Source organism: Sinocyclocheilus anshuiensis, unplaced genomic scaffold (assembly GCF_001515605.1).
Source record: "Sinocyclocheilus anshuiensis isolate Anshui unplaced genomic scaffold, SAMN03320099.WGS_v1.1 scaffold322, whole genome shotgun sequence".
Classification (NCBI taxonomy): domain Eukaryota; kingdom Metazoa; phylum Chordata; class Actinopteri; order Cypriniformes; family Cyprinidae; genus Sinocyclocheilus; species Sinocyclocheilus anshuiensis.
In genome coordinates, this window is record NW_015542366.1 from 1,572,523 (window position 1) to 1,589,168 (window position 16,646).

General features: G+C 35.9%; 3 protein-coding genes across 4 annotated transcripts; all 3 read right to left on the reverse strand.

Annotated features, from left to right (window-relative positions):
• Positions 1-343: 343 nt before the first annotated feature.
• Positions 344-6,543, reverse strand: adisspa (adipose secreted signaling protein a). Its single transcript, XM_016491161.1, has 6 exons — positions 6,473-6,543; positions 4,324-4,435; positions 3,946-4,079; positions 3,695-3,845; positions 2,052-2,177; positions 344-892 (listed from the first exon to the last, which is right to left on the reverse strand). Exons 2-6 carry the CDS (start codon positions 4,340-4,342, stop codon positions 822-824), a joined length of 501 nt encoding a protein of 166 aa, XP_016346647.1. The 5' UTR covers positions 4,343-4,435; positions 6,473-6,543; the 3' UTR covers positions 344-821.
• A 641-nt stretch (positions 6,544-7,184) lies between these two features.
• On the reverse strand, positions 7,185-8,458 carry LOC107692199 (erythroid membrane-associated protein-like). The gene is made up of 2 exons (XM_016491164.1): positions 8,438-8,458; positions 7,185-8,317 (listed from the first exon to the last, which is right to left on the reverse strand). Coding segments are annotated over exons 1-2 (567 nt in total). The 5' UTR covers positions 8,439-8,458; the 3' UTR covers positions 7,185-7,751.
• A 369-nt stretch (positions 8,459-8,827) lies between these two features.
• Positions 8,828-15,547, reverse strand: LOC107692198 (E3 ubiquitin-protein ligase TRIM39-like). Of its 2 annotated transcripts, none has more exons than XM_016491162.1 (8): positions 15,443-15,547; positions 13,287-13,920; positions 13,086-13,181; positions 11,494-11,727; positions 11,256-11,403; positions 10,870-10,914; positions 9,947-9,973; positions 8,828-9,826 (listed from the first exon to the last, which is right to left on the reverse strand). In XM_016491162.1, the coding sequence occupies exons 2-8, from the start codon at positions 13,911-13,913 to the stop codon at positions 9,261-9,263; spliced, it is 1,743 nt and encodes a 580-aa protein (XP_016346648.1). In that variant the 5' UTR covers positions 13,914-13,920; positions 15,443-15,547; the 3' UTR covers positions 8,828-9,260. The 2 variants fall into 2 exon arrangements, with proteins under 2 accessions (XP_016346648.1, XP_016346649.1); XM_016491163.1 differs by having other exon boundaries at positions 15,439-15,547.
• Positions 15,548-16,646: the final 1,099 nt, after the last annotated feature.

Genomic DNA, 16,646 nt, shown 5'->3' on the forward strand with positions numbered 1-16,646 from the left:
CTTTTTTTTTAATTAACAAATTACATCATATTTGAGAAATGAATCACAGCATTTGGAAGGATTGATGATTATGGTTGCAAAGCATTTAAGCAATAGGATGACATATAATTATATATATATATAAAGTGTATATTATGCCCCTGATTATACATACAGTCTAAAAAATGCTGGGTTGTTTCAACCCAACTTTGGGTCAAATATGGACTAACCCAACTGTTGGGTTAAATTTTTACATTAAATTTTTAACTCAAAAGTTGGGTTAGTCCATATTTGACCCAGAGTTGGGTTGAAACAACCCAGCATTTTTTAGAGTTTACATTCCACCTTCAGGCCTTCAGGTAATACTTGCAAAACAAATAAATAAATAAAATAGGCTGCTTGCAGGTTCTTGACACACGTTTTAAATTTTATAAAGTAACCAGCTAAGCCAAACTCTTTTTTTTGTTTGATTTTGTGGCTAATGAGAAGCTCAATATAGTGAATGTATAGTAACTCATCATTAGGCTATCAAACAGCACATAGCTAAACTCAGCTGAACTTGTGACATGTTATCCGTGGCCAGATGCAATGGTATTCCTTTTTCTCTTTAAATTGCTTTTTGATTCAATTCTGCTAAAAACTAAAGTTGAATTTGTGATGGATTAGCAGACCTGTGATGCATAGACTCTAGAATAGCGGCTCTATTTTTGCTTTAGTGCGAAAACAGTTCAGTTGTGATCCTCCATGGATGGGTGTGAGACAGGTTGTTCACATTCACATTCATTTTGGTTTATTCTCATCATTTACACAAGCAAACTGATTTAGTCACATCTTTTGTGTCATTATTTTGTGTGTTTTTCTTCACCAACACACCGCACTCCATCAAGTAACATTGGTGTCCCGTGGTGGCGATCTGTGAAAAACAATAGGTCGTTTCTTATTTTAGTGGTGGTGATTTACTATTTACAAATTAGTTCTCTCTTAATGTTACTTAACAATTCTAACCCTCAAATTGAGCACATTTTGGCTTTGTTTTTGTATCTTACTACAAAATAAGAGGAGTATAAGTACTAAATCAACTAATAAAAGCTCTTATGTCATTTACACAGTGTTTCTATTATTACAAATTCTGGTATTGTTTCTCAAGCTGGCTAGAAGGTTTAGAGATGTGGCTTATATTTTAATTTGGAGGGATACTCCACCCAAAAATGAAAAATCTCTCATCATTTACTCACCCTCATGCCGTTCCATATATATTTTAATTTCTTGCTTCACATGAACACAAAATTAGATTTTTTCAAAAATTAAAATTAATAAAGTGGATAGATCCCTTAAAATGACGCTTCACAAACCACACAAACGAACATAATTGTAATCCAAAGTTGAATCAATGTCTTTTGTAACAAAACAGTAGGTGTGTGTAAGAAAAAAATATTTTAAACTTTTTAAACTAAAAACCATTGCTTGCAGCCAACTGTGAACATCAGCGTATAACAGCACTTTGAGAAACTGAAGTGACAGTCCAGAAAATGACATTTTTGTCAAGCGAACACACATATGAGAGCTGGCTGGTTTATAGTTTACAATATTAGAATTTTTCTCACACACACACACACACACACCAATAGTTTGCTTCAGAAGACACCGATTCATCAACTGGAGGTTGTATGGATTACTGCCATGTTCATTTTGCATGGTTTTTGAAGCATTCTTTTGAGAGATCTATCCACTTGCATTATATGGACTCACAGAGATGGATTATTCTGCTAAAAATCTCAGTTTGTGTTCATCTAAAAAACAAAGTCATATTAATCTGGGACAGATTGGGGATGCATAAATGAAGAGAAAATTTTCATTCTTCGGTGGACTATTCCTTTAATTTCATTTTTAAAAATACTTTCTCCCATCCCAGCTTAATATTTTCTGTAAAACTGCTTTGAAACAACTGAACTGAACTGAATCAGTGACAGCAGAGACAGCTATACTGGTCCACATGATGGACAAACATCACCTCATGAACGCTTTGTTATGAATGACTAGAGAGCTGTCACCAGTTGGTGTGTGTATCTCACCCATGACTCTGGCCTGTAATCGAACTCGGACGCTGCTGTCCCTTCTGCTCCTGTTGACCAGGGTGAGTTCCTCTTGCACCACTCCCTCCTGCTGAGCGCTGTACTCACAAAGCACCCTCGCTCCCCCTTAAAAGAGCACAGACAGATGAATGGGAGTGAGTGGGATGAATACAGATACAGAGGGATACCAAGACAACACAAAATGTCATGGACAATAAAAAGATGGGTAAAAGAAAACGCCTGAGTTCCAATCAAATAAGATTGGAAGATTGAAATCATCGTAGAAAAACAATCACCTTACTGCAAAGTGCTTGCAGCTTCTTTTAGAATATAAATTGTACACTCAGATACAGCAAACTTACTAAGATTTCCCTAGAGATTCAAATGTGGGAAAAATGACACTACTATAAACGCGCTAAGTGAGTTTCAGCTAATGGAGAGATCAATGCCGGGCTGAAATAGGAGTGTGACTATTGATCCTAACATGACGTCTTGCATTTGGCTTGATGTTTTATCAGCAGTCAGATGTACAAACAATCTTAGATCCACATTAACTGCTCTGTTAGCGCTTATGTTTTTACAGCCTTGTTTAATTGTATTAATTGTTACTGCTTAGTGTTAGCTACATGTATCTAGTTTTCTAAACTTTCTCATCATTCATTGAGTCAAGGAAGCCACATGTTTATAGATCTGGGCTGTTTTCTCAAAGGTTTCTTGCTCAATCCCAAGCAAGACTGAGATGGTTTCTCGGTCACGGGTATTGTTCATTAACCTTGTGCTCCGGAGCAGAGCACTTAACCCAGGTTGCTCCAGTGAGACTCTCCTTGTAATAAGTCTACTGTAAGTAGCTTCAGCTGAAAAGCATCTGTTTAACTGCTGAACACCTCTTAATAGGGTGTATGTGAATAAATGAGAACACAAGGGTTGTAAGCAGACTTTGATAAGTGACATAGAAGACTATATGCATGGTAAAAGTTGGTCTAATTGTGCGTTCAAGTCCTCCTGGGAAATTGATATTTATGAGTTGGGAAGTCGTAATTACAATGTCAGGGGCGTTCAAATAACTTTGGTCGGAACAAGATGCCGATGTACCTTTTCTGCATAAAATTCAGTAGGATGTTTCTTGTTTTAAATAATTTTAAATAGTTTTTAATGTTTTATTCAATTTATGAAGGTCCTGTAAATTGAATCGCTATATATTCTATCGTAACTGCAAAATATACTATGGTGTTTTGTATATGTACGTTTATATTATTTTGATGACATTTTGGAAAATAAAGTGTTCTTCATAAATGCTAGTTAGTCTATAAAATATAAAGAAATAACTATAAATACATCTGTAGGTTGCAATTCAAAAAATGGTTAGAAATATAATCTAATGTTTTTACCAAATGCATCTATGATAACATGTTTATGGGTAATTTTTGTATTTTCTATGCATTTTTAACATTCAAACATATTTAATAATATATTTATAAATATCAATTATATATATATATATATATGTATGGTATTTTGTATGGAAATGTAATAATTCATTTTCATTTAAAATAAGTTTCATGTTCAAATTTCACATGCGTTCAACTAAATACGATCTTTCCAACTTTACTTATAAACACCGTAAGACCAATGCAAAAACATACCATCAGGACGTGGTGTGATGCGTGTTGCACGTAGTCGTGGTTTTGCAGTAGTGCGTAGTGCGGGGGAAAGAGAGACATCTTTCCCTAGTGTTGGGACTTGTGGCAAAGAAAAGATGATTTCATATTTGTGATGGCTCCTTAAAAATCCCACCTAGATACAGAGTTCCGGTGTCAATGATTTCAGCATGCAACACATCTATCTTATATACTGTTTGTTTTTAAGCATTTTTTTTTAAAGCGATTTCTTTCACCTTAACAAGATATGCGCCATCAGGCTCTGGTAGAGCAGTGATGACTTTATCCTGAAGCTTTTCATCACAGCTATTGTTAATGGGAGCGTCTTCATCATCATCGGGGAAATGTACTCCACCTTTTGAAGTGGAGCCTGGCGAAGAGAAAACAAGGGTGGAGTTAAGATCACAGAGATGGATACTGGACCAGAAGATACATGCTGAGATGATTAATGCAGGCTGAACCCAGTGTGGGAGAGCTGTTAGAATATACACACTCTGGAAGTGTTAAGAGACAACGAGAAAGCATAAATGTATAAATATATAAAGCACATTATGTAAAAAATGTATACACACGCATATTCAGATAGACATTATGAGCACAGAAAAGACACTGACTTTTCCTTCCTGTTGCCATGTCAACATAAGGCCAGGGAAATCCAGGGATGATGACTGGCGTCAAGTTGAGATCATCTTTAAATAACAGACACTGAGTCAGAGAGAATGACCGCTGCAGAAGAACAGAAGATGCCTGTGAGTTATGTAATCTATGATCAGTTTGTAATGTCCTATACTGTCCTATTCCCTGATATATAGAATAATGTTTTAGACAGTATATAAAGAGATTTAAATTGCATGCAGGTTATTTCCCCAACTTCTAAATAATTAATTGTCCATCCCCTGAGAATGATTTGCATTTCATTGACTTTGCAGCATACTCCCTGCTGGGTTAAACGCCACAGGATGGAGGTCCCCCACAACTGTAATGCTTTATTATCATCATTAGTTCGCAGTAATAACTGAGGTTAAAATGGCGAATCATCTGAGTAAGCATTCATGAGGCCTGTTATTAGGGCAAAACTCCATTCAGATGTTCCCTTATTTGCCCTCAAGTCAGTATTAGACTTTATACTGACATCATTCGGCATCGGTGTATGAATTGTGTTTGCTGCTGATGTTTCATACTGAAACTGATTAAGTTCGTATTAAGTTTACTCGTTTTCAGTTATGTTTTTCTTTGCCTCATATTACACATATCCATATAATGGACATACTTGAATTCAGGCCCAACAGTAAGCTGCATGGAAGAAAAGGTATATAAAAAATGTAACATAACATAAAAGGTATATAAAGTAAACACACTATTATTATTTTTATTATTATTTAAGCAACAATTGCAAAATGCTGGTCATGCGATCTCAACATGGCCGCGCCCATAACACGTAAAATGAAATCGATTTTTGTCCTAGACATGTTGCGCCGCTATGGTTTTTGGGCCCCCTGAACAGCATATTGACTCGGACTCAGGTTGGTGGATTGGTAGGGTCCCCCTCAGTAAAAATCGCGTTCCGGGCCCCCTCTCTCTCATCGGGCCCTTGGAATCGTCCTAACCTTTCCCCCGTTAAGGTGCCCCTGGTACTAGAAAACATCATTTTAATATTTCTCAAAACAGCTGTTAATTTCTTTAAGCCTTTACACTTTTTAATACTGTGTGCACCTTTAATTAAATAGCAGTTGACAAAATTGTTTTGGCAAATGATTGAATGAATCCTCCAAATTGCCAATTCCTAAGTAATATGTGCCATATGTAATCACATATGTGCACACTGTAATCTTTGTTTTTTTGTACTATAAATTATGTAGCTACTTATGTGTAGAACTCTATGTACAAACCTGCAGAGAAGTAAACCTGTCCCTGATTTTTCCCTCCCTGTAGATTTATTTGTAGATCATGCACGCAGATGGGACTCCAGACACTAACCAGCAATTTCACATGAAAATCTTTGACTTTAATCGGGGTCATTACGCCAGTTCAGTCAAGGTTATTTCAGAGAATGACACTCACATTCAAACTAAAGCGGCTTATAATACCGCGCTCTTCCCGACTGACTTGTTCTCAGCCTTTCTTCCAAAGCGCCCCTGCAAAATCACGTCAAATATGACGATAAGAAAAAAAGCGGCTTATGCAACAATAATCGCTGAGATGGGCGATGCAAGTTATAGAGATGTCTATAACAGATACATTATTACAGGCGGTCCCCGAGGAGTCCGCCTTTGCCGGATAAACAAAACCTTAGAGGGCAGTGCATCTCGAAGGCATCTCTCGTTCATCATTTATTAAAGTACAGCATGTTGTGCTCTGTGTAAAAATGGGACACCACTGAGCGTCGCGTGCCAGTGTAACGTTTGGCACCACTGACAGAAAAAAAACTGCTGGATATTAAAAGAGTAAGTGGTTCAGCCAAAAATACGTAGCCTTCATTTTGTATAATAATCATACCTCATGTTAAACGTTTGTCGTCTAATAGACAGAATTATAAATACATCTAAGGGAAAATGTCTTCTGAAGATTGCAATGCAGTTCATGCAGAACTATTTATTAACAGACTTTTGACAGAATTGTAGGCTTCTATTAATAGCTCCCACTTAAGAGAAAAATGAATTTTTGAAGTGAGGGTATTTTTAAAATTGTGTGCACACAGACTATACACATATAGTTGAATATCAAAATAATTTTAATCTTAAATTCACTGAAAATCAAACTTACCTGTCTTGCGTGTACTGTACAGAAGCAGGTTTGTGGCGTTGCCTGAAGGACTGTGCCATCAGACCCCTCGAACGCAGCGTGTAGCGTGCAGCAGAGGTCTGACGCTGCGCGCGGTCACACGAAAAGAGCCGCAGCCATTGGCTACTGATGGTTACTTAACGTCTAGCTCTCTTTTTCTACATCTCCCTCATTATACAGATGCATCTCAATAAATTAGAATGTCGTGGAAAAGTTCATTTATTTCAGTAATTCAACTCAAATTGTGAAACTCGTGTATTAAATAATTTCCACGACATTCTAATTTATTGAGATGCACCTGTATACAGTATACACGCAATGTGGAGGCAAGAGGTCCGGACCAGTGCCCCAGCAGAGCCCCTGACTATCATAGGCTTCGAGCTGAGCTGAGCTAAGGACCACAGTGGCCTCACCCAGCACTGCAAATGTAAAACTGATATAGCCTAGAGATGAACAGTTCTTGAATGGATATATTAATAGAATGAAATGCAATAAATGGTCAACTTGAAATCAAAGATGCAATAAGCTGCTTTGATGAGAATGCAAGATATCACACTGCAAACATACATCAATTACATTTTTTTTAAGCCAACAGAGAAGTTGCAGGTGTTTAATAAAAAGTTGCTTCTAAAAATAAGAATTTTGAAACATAAAGTCGCAATTATGACGAAAGGCAAAATTACACACACACGCACACACACACACACATTTATTATTAGTCACAATTGCATAACTTAAAGCCACAGTTACTCCCTAATTTGCTGTACTGTACATTCTTGGTTTGTCTTGTTAGGACCATAATCCCATATGGACTATAGAGATTCAGAGAGTAAAGACAACATAGAAATAGAAGAGATGTAGTCGCCTATATATTGTATAATTAATTTTTTGCTTTACTATAATGTACAAAACACATATTTGAATATTATACATTTTGCGTATAATACATGCTTGGTCAAGCTAAATACTAATGGGTTATTTTACAATCAGATTTCCATCACCATCCAATGTTGTATTCAGTGTCCCAAATTTCAATTTCAAGCCTTGGCAATCATTTGCGGTTCATAAGTCTTATTATTGTTTTAGGTATATCAAAAAATCTATAAGGATTAACTGTTTAATGTTTTGTTGAATATATATATATAAAATCATTAAGCCACTGAAATGATCACATGGATTGTAAATGAAAACCATATTAATTTTCATCATTTTGAATTAAATAATAAAGTAAACAAACTCTATGAGCAATATATTTGTTCTTTCATTTTTCAGTCAGCCAGCTTGGGTTAGCTGGATAGGCAGGATATATGATAAGGGGAGCCTCATTTTTGCCAGATTTGTTGGTGCATGGGCTGAAAAAAGGATATAAAGTCTCTGCAAAGGAGTCTGTGAAAGTAAATATCAGTGACTTTGTATCTGCATTATAAAAGGACAATTGACCTTTTTCATAGTCCACATACACGCCGACACACTGTGGTTTTGTTTGTACGACTATAGGCATTGATGGTTCTGTACGAAAGACATACTCATGCTTGTCACGTAGACTTAGAAACCAAAATCCATTAGCTGGGTTTGCGGCTATTTTTCCTTTCCTGTTGATGGAGTGACTAGCAATGCCCAAATCCCAGTCCGTCTTCTCACCCACCACAACCTCCCAGTAATGGCAGCCAGAGCTGATACCTTGGCGGCCAAGTACACACACCACACGGTCAAACCGTTCAGTTGTGTCTGGCACCACCTGGTAGCGGTCACTGCAGTGCACCTGTTTACCATCCTCAGAGATGATCAGACGCGGATGGGCTGAGTCTTGATCTAGGGTCACGTCCACTGAGGAGAGAAACAGAACACATTTGAAAAGCTATAAGGTGTTTGAAGGAATACAAATGTAAGTGATGACAAACATGTGATGTATCTAATGATGTGCAGCATATAGAAAACATCTCATACTTGCATATTCCTCCACTCTCCACACTTCTACAGAGGAACGCAGAAGAAAAATATTACTTTTAAAAAATGAAGCGGCTTTGTATAACAATTAGTACAATTAATCACTCCAATCATATACACAACCAGTCAAAAGGTTGGAGTGTTAAACAGCAAAAACTAATTTATTATTAATTAATTTAGTTATAATGATAAGAACCATTATTAATATTTGAGCATCAAATCATCATATTAGAATGATTTCTGAAGGATCATGTTATACTGAAGATGGGAGTAATGGCTAAATAAATGGATAAATCATATTTATCATATAAATCATATATTTTAAGCTTTTTATTTTAAGATCATTTAAAATTATTTTAATAATCCCATATGGACTATAGAGATTCAGAGAGTAAAGACAACATAGAAATAGAAGAGATGTAGTCGCCTATATATTGTATAATTAATTTTTTGCTTTACTATAATGTACAAAACACATATTTGAATATTATACATTTTGCGTATAATACATGCTTGGTCAAGCTAAATACTAATGGGTTATTTTACAATCAGATTTCCATCACCATCCAATGTTGTATTCAGTGTCCCAAATTTCAATTTCAAGCCTTGGCAATCATTTGCGGTTCATAAGTCTTATTATTGTTTTAGGTATATCAAAAAATCTATAAGGATTAACTGTTTAATGTTTTGTTGAATATATATATATAAAATCATTAAGCCACTGAAATGATCACATGGATTGTAAATGAAAACCATATTAATTTTCATCATTTTGAATTAAATAATAAAGTAAACAAACTCTATGAGCAATATATTTGTTCTTTCATTTTTCAGTCAGCCAGCTTGGGTTAGCTGGATAGGCAGGATATATGATAAGGGGAGCCTCATTTTTGCCAGATTTGTTGGTGCATGGGCTGAAAAAAGGATATAAAGTCTCTGCAAAGGAGTCTGTGAAAGTAAATATCAGTGACTTTGTATCTGCATTATAAAAGGACAATTGACCTTTTTCATAGTCCACATACACGCCGACACACTGTGGTTTTGTTTGTACGACTATAGGCATTGATGGTTCTGTACGAAAGACATACTCATGCTTGTCACGTAGACTTAGAAACCAAAATCCATTAGCTGGGTTTGCGGCTATTTTTCCTTTCCTGTTGATGGAGTGACTAGCAATGCCCAAATCCCAGTCCGTCTTCTCACCCACCACAACCTCCCAGTAATGGCAGCCAGAGCTGATACCTTGGCGGCCAAGTACACACACCACACGGTCAAACCGTTCAGTTGTGTCTGGCACCACCTGGTAGCGGTCACTGCAGTGCACCTGTTTACCATCCTCAGAGATGATCAGACGCGGATGGGCTGAGTCTTGATCTAGGGTCACGTCCACTGAGGAGAGAAACAGAACACATTTGAAAAGCTATAAGGTGTTTGAAGGAATACAAATGTAAGTGATGACAAACATGTGATGTATCTAATGATGTGCAGCATATAGAAAACATCTCATACTTGCATATTCCTCCACTCTCCACACTTCTACAGAGGAATGCAGAAGAAAAATATTACTTTTAAAAAATGAAGCGGCTTTGTATAACAATTAGTACAATTAATCACTCCAATCATATACACAACCAGTCAAAAGGTTGGAGTGTTAAACAGCAAAAACTAATTTATTATTAATTAATTTAGTTATAATGATAAGAACCATTATTAATATTTGAGCATCAAATCATCATATTAGAATGATTTCTGAAGGATCATGTTATACTGAAGATGGGAGTAATGGCTAAATAAATGGATAAATCATATTTATCATATAAATCATATATTTTAAGCTTTTTATTTTAAGATCATTTAAAATTATTTTAAAATGTAATATATACAGTTTGTAATATATAAAACAACATCAGAGTTTTTGCTGTATTGTTCATCAAATAAATTAATACAGCCTTTGTGAGCATAAGAGACTTCTTTCAAAAACATGGGGAAAAAAAATCTCAATTATTCCACACTTTTGAATGGTAGTGTGTGTTGTTATAATATATATCAAGATATATGAAAACAGACACTTTTTCAAAACTCAAGATTTTTTAAAAACCTTCAGAATTTATTCTACTCTTGCATAAGACATAGTGCATTTGCACTTAATTTGTCATTTACAAATAATTTGACATGCAAGCCAATAATATTCATAGTCAATAATGCCTTTAAAGTTTAAATTATAAGATAAGTATTGAATCTGGCTTTGAAAAGTGGACTATAACAGAGAAAATGACGTTCTCTGTAGTGACCTTTATTTGTATAGCGCCTTACACAATATTGATTGGCATTAAAATTTTGTGCAATTTTTATGATTTAGCCCCTAGCACTGAAAACTGTGAGGGGAAGCTGAGATTGGACTGGACAGGGGAAAAGGAGGAGAAAAAACTTACTTTGTTGATATATTTCCTGTGGGTTTCCTGTGGAAGGGCGCAAACCTGACAGTACAACAATACATACCGTAAACATGACTGAAAAAAACAGTGATGTGTGCATGCAAAGATCAAAATTCTGGTCTTAAAAACTCCTTGATTTTAAACAAATAATAATATGGTTGGTGAGGTGAAGCATCTGAAGTGCTCCTGAGTCAAAGATGTCATCATTCTGTTCACATTAACAATATTCAAACCATATTCATTCGAAAGAATATACGAAAAAGAAAATTCTGTTTTTATTTACTTTCCAGTCAACAGGAAAAAGTCACATGGGTTTGGAACTGCAATGAGAGTGTATGTAAATTATGTGTTAAAGAGCAGTTTATGAAGGAACTTTCTCTTACAGATCGCTGACAGTCTCCTCAAGGCTTCCTGAACCTCCTCCACCATTTGAGTGACATTTCTCAGCACTGCTCCAGCAGTGGGGTCAGGGGTCATGGCCACTTCTTCCCAGCTCTTTGTCACAGGTAAACTACAGTAGGCTGGATATGTCTGAAAAGAAACATCAGTAATATATATTTTGGTTAGATATTGGGGTATAAAATACAAAACAAACAATTTAAGTCTGGTTTTAAATGAGACCTTGAAGAAGGAAACATGATCTTGGGACTGCGTCAGCTGATTGAGGGAGCTGCATCTATTTCTGATTTCAGAGATCTCCGTCTGCAGCTCACGTATGAAGGCCTGAGAGCGAAGTTCTGCAGCCCGCTGTCCCATCTCCACCACCTCCAGAAGTTCAGCTTGGGACTTCTCAACAGCTTTCATTAACTCAGCAAACATACTCACAGTACCTGCTTTCTCTTGCTCTGCATTCACCTTAGAACAAGCAAATGAGACAAAGAAAATATAACAGACAAATGAGGAAACCCTCATGTCTTTTCAAACCCATATGACATTCTTCTATGGAACAAGAATATTCACAAACATCTTTTCCATGCAGCAACAGTTCTCTGGATCTTGACAGTTACGTCTCTAATGATGAAAAACACCATAAAAGCAGCCAATATGGCCTTTGGTCTTCGTGTAAAGAGCAGAACTGAATTTAAGTCATTACTCGCTGAAAATATTTGTGAATTTTGGTCTTCAGAAGACTAAATGTGCCATCACTTGCTCAGAGAATTTTCGCAGGCAAAATGCAGTCATTTCAATGGGAATCCACATGCTTTGGACATAATTCACGCATGAGGACATAAGATTTCCCTAAGCAGATTTTGCAACAAGTTTGGGATTCGCCACATTGACCATCAGACAGCTGATTTGTTTGATAGTGACTTCTGTGTGAGCTGTGCTTTTTCAGACATCACTACTTCTAAGGGATAGTGGGATAGTTCACACAAAAAAATAATAATTCTGTCATCATTTACTCACCCTCATGTTGTTCTAAACCTGTTGTTCTTCTGTTGAACACAAAAGAGGATATTTTGAAGAATGTTGGTAACCAAACAGGTGACAATAGCCATTGACTTCCATAGTCAATGGCTATTGTCAACTGTAAGTCAATGGCTATTGTCACCTGTTTGGTTACCAACATTCTTCAAAATATCTTCTTTTGTGTTCAACAGAGTAAATAATGGGTAAATGACGACAGAATTATTTGGGCGAACTATTCCTTAATATGACAGAACCTTTAGAATATACAAGACTACTTTTATGGTGTGTGTGTGTGTGTGTGTGTGTGTGTGTGTTTTCCCATTTGTAGAGCTTAACAGATGTAGTCACTATGGGCAACCACTGTATAAAAATAGCCATATGAAGATCCTTCAAAAATTCTTCAGAAATTCTCCTTTTTGTGTTCCATATTTTGCTGTTCCAAAATAACAGCATATGGGTTTGGAACAACATGAAAATGAGTAAATAATGACAAAATTTTTATTTTGGGTGAACTATAAACCCAATCTCACAGGAAAACATGGTGATTTTGTATGCATTCATATGATGTGAATCACATGAAACATACAATTTTTTTAAACTAAGCATTAAGATCCAGCCCTAAACATAATCATCACTGGGGTTTAAGCAGATCATATGAAAACATACAAATGAGATTCATACAAATTTTACGAATTCATACAAATTAGCCACCAATTCACCAAAACGTAAAATAGTTAGGAATAGCCATGTGAGTGTGTTGGAACTATTCCTTTAAAATGTTAGTATGGCATAGATGCACATACTTGAATTTCTGCAAGTGATGTCTGGATCTCCTCTATCTTCCTCTCTCTGACTGTGATCAATCCTTGTAGCTCCACCTCCAAGATACGCAGCTGGGACTGAGCAGAGATTCAAATTGTTAACATGGACCCATACACAAATAAACACTTTCATTCAGCCCTACCTTGATATAACTTCTCATTCACGTACATTCTCACACTAACCTTCTTAATATTCATCTCTCTCTTGGCCTCTATCACAGAATGCCCGTAATGTTCCCTCTCTGCACATGTTACGCAAATACATGTCTGGTCAGTCTTGCAGAACAGCTCCAAACTATGCCCATGTCTGGGACACTGTGGCCCATTGGAACCTGCTCCACTCACACTAAAGTTTCGTTTAGGTGCCTTGGCAGGAGGGAGAGAAGCAGCATCATGGGACGCCAAAGGCTCACTGGATGATGTTCTTTGGAAGCGGCTCTTCATCTCTGGCAATAGGCCTCTGGGCAGCTCTACTGTCCTGTGCTGCACTCCGGGCTTCGGTGCAGAGAAAGGGAGGGACGGTGAATCTGCAGGTGCACTCCTAGGTGCACTCAACGTGATCTCCGCCATCCGTTTAAACTGCTCTGTGATCTCCTTAAGTGTGTGATTGATGTGGAGCTCAGGACGCTTGCGGAAGCTTTCCTTGCACAAAGGACAGAAGCAGCTCTTTCCCTGGCCCTCCCAGTAGGACGTGATGCATGATGAGCAGAAGCTGTGGCCGCAGGGTATGGAGACAGGATTGGTGAAGACATCTAAGCAAATAGAACAGGTAAACTGCTCCTCTGACAGGAATTCACCAGGTAATGACATTGTTTACCTGAAAGCATACAGACTAATTGAAAAACACAAAATACACAGGTGCACTCAAACATGTCAGTCATTGTTGCATAAATAACCACTATATAGATGTTTTTTTTTTAAGTGTTTCAACGATTATAAATTTGGATTAAATAAATTTTACATTTATTTAAAAATTCATTTATTTAGATTGGATTGTTTCAAAGATTATAAATTGTTTACATTTTGGATTGTTTCAAAGATTGAAATTTTGAATAATTACGATTTTTTTTTTTATGCTCACCAAGGTTGTTGTTATTTGATCAAAAATACAGTAAAAACTTTAACATTTTGCTATATTTTAAAATAGAATTTATTCCTGTAATGGCAAAGCTGAATTTTCAGCAGCTGTTACTCCAGTCTTCAGTATCACATGATCATTCAGAAATCATTCTAATATGCTGATTTGATGCTAATTTTTATTAGTTATTATTGGAGTTCAGTTATTAATAATCACTCTTAATGTTATCTATGTTAAAAACAGTTTTTCCTGCACAATAAAAAGGTGGCATTTGTTTCAGGATTCTTTGATGAATAAAAAGTTCAAATGAACAGCATTTATTTAAAATAGCAATCTTTTGTAATAAGATTAATGTCTTTACTGTCACTTTTGATCAATTTAATGTGTCCTTGCTGTTTTTTTAATCATAGTTACTCCAAACTTTTGAATGGTAAGTGTATCATGGTTTCTAGTTTCCACAAAAATATTAAGCAGTAAAAGTTTCCAACACAGATAATAATAATAAAAAAATTATTATTTTTTTGAGCACCAAATCTTAGAATGATTTCTGAAGGATTTGAAAGTTCACACTGAAGACTGGAGTAATGGCTGCTGAAAATTCAGCTTTGCCATCACAGGAATAAATTACATTTTAAAATATATTTTAAAATAAACAGCCTTGGAGCACATAAGAGTCGTCATTCAAAAATTATTCCATATACTATATACAATCATTTCAGAAACCGGGGTTAAAAAGGGGACAGTTTTCAGTCATTCTAAACTACTGGTAACTGAAATGTTGGAATGAAGTCAGACCAGCTACACAGATACAACAAAGCTGATCTAGGAGCAGCCGTCTCACCCTTACATAATGTAAAAACCAATCTAACAAAACAGGCTGTCAGAAAACCCAAAAGCCAGAAAATACTCTGACATACTCACACAGATTAGTGATTAATCTCTCAAATGTAAATTAGCAGTAAAGTACAATCACATGCTTCATGAAACATCTTGTACTGTATAATTACACTGTAGGGCTGCTTCTTACAAATGTATCTTATTAGGAGCATGTAAACAAAAATAATAACAGTAATAATACAAATATGTTGTTTACAAAGTATTATGAATCACATGATATCAGTCAATTACTTGTCATCATTTATATAGAAAGGACAGGAAAACATAAAGTAGAGCCCAACCTTATAAATACCTTCATATAAACACACATACAGTATATGAGTATATAGAAATACAATCTAAAAGACAAATTCAACTTACTAACCTCTTCCTCTGTCCTTTTCTCTTCTCCAAAATGTTGATTTTTTTCGCCTGGGTTCTGTTCCACTCAGTATGTGGCATATAGGACACGTTCACTATGAAGTGGAGACCTCCAGGAAACAGGTGTGTCCGCATACCAACAGGCAAACACACAGTTAAGTTATTCAACGCACACACCTGGCTGCCAATCCAACCTGTCAGACAAGTGCAGATTTTTATGTTTAGAGATTTTAAGACTCTATTTTTCATTTACATTTTAAATGTTTTAATTTCGACTGACACATACTGTCTCATAAGAACAGGACAGCATGAGAAAAGGCAAACTGTGTGACAAACATGTAAGAAAAGAAATATGAAAATAGAAAAGGATGTTTGTTTGTTGTTGAAAGACAAACAGAAATAAAATGAAGATCAGGAATTTGAATAGTTACATTGATATCTTGGACATATTTTTACAACAAAGACAGAAAAAGTAATTCTGTATGTAAAATCAAAAGTATTTGCAGGAGATCTGCTCTGAGGCAATAGTGTTAATTACAGGCCCTGATGACTTCTGGGAAGTCTGGGAAGTGTCGATTTTCATCATTAATAAAAAGGGACATTGTACATTGAACACAGTATGTCAGTTCAAATGGATAATTCTGTGAGAAACTGAACTTTTAAATTTAAGGCCCCACTAATTTTTGCAATCTCCTGTCTAATTCTGAGACATAATAATGTGGATTGGTGATAGTGTTATTGTTCTGTTTTGTTAAATGATCTTTTGATCTCTTTAGTGTGACTTCATTAGTGCTGATGTCGTGACATAATAATTGAGAGCTTTTATGGGTCTGTCACCACTTTAGGCCTACTTTTACACTTTCAGCCCTGACACAAATCAGCACTTCTTAAGTAGAGGTGACAAGCACATTAGGAACATAATGTGAAATATATCATTTTAAGATTTCATTGTGAAAAAGAAAGAAACAGAATTAAAACAAATGGACTCTTTTCACAGACTGTGATCACGCATTTCCACAGTTAACACACACATTTAAAAAAACGTTTGTGTTTTCTTATCTTGGCATTAAATTACATCAAACTAGTTAATGCTGCTGTGTGAGTGTTTCTAATACAAAGGCTGAGGGAGTGATGGCAAATTTGGCATTTTTCTTTCTTGTGACCAATGTAATCAACCTCTCAGTATTTTTTTCACTTTTTGAAAGTCA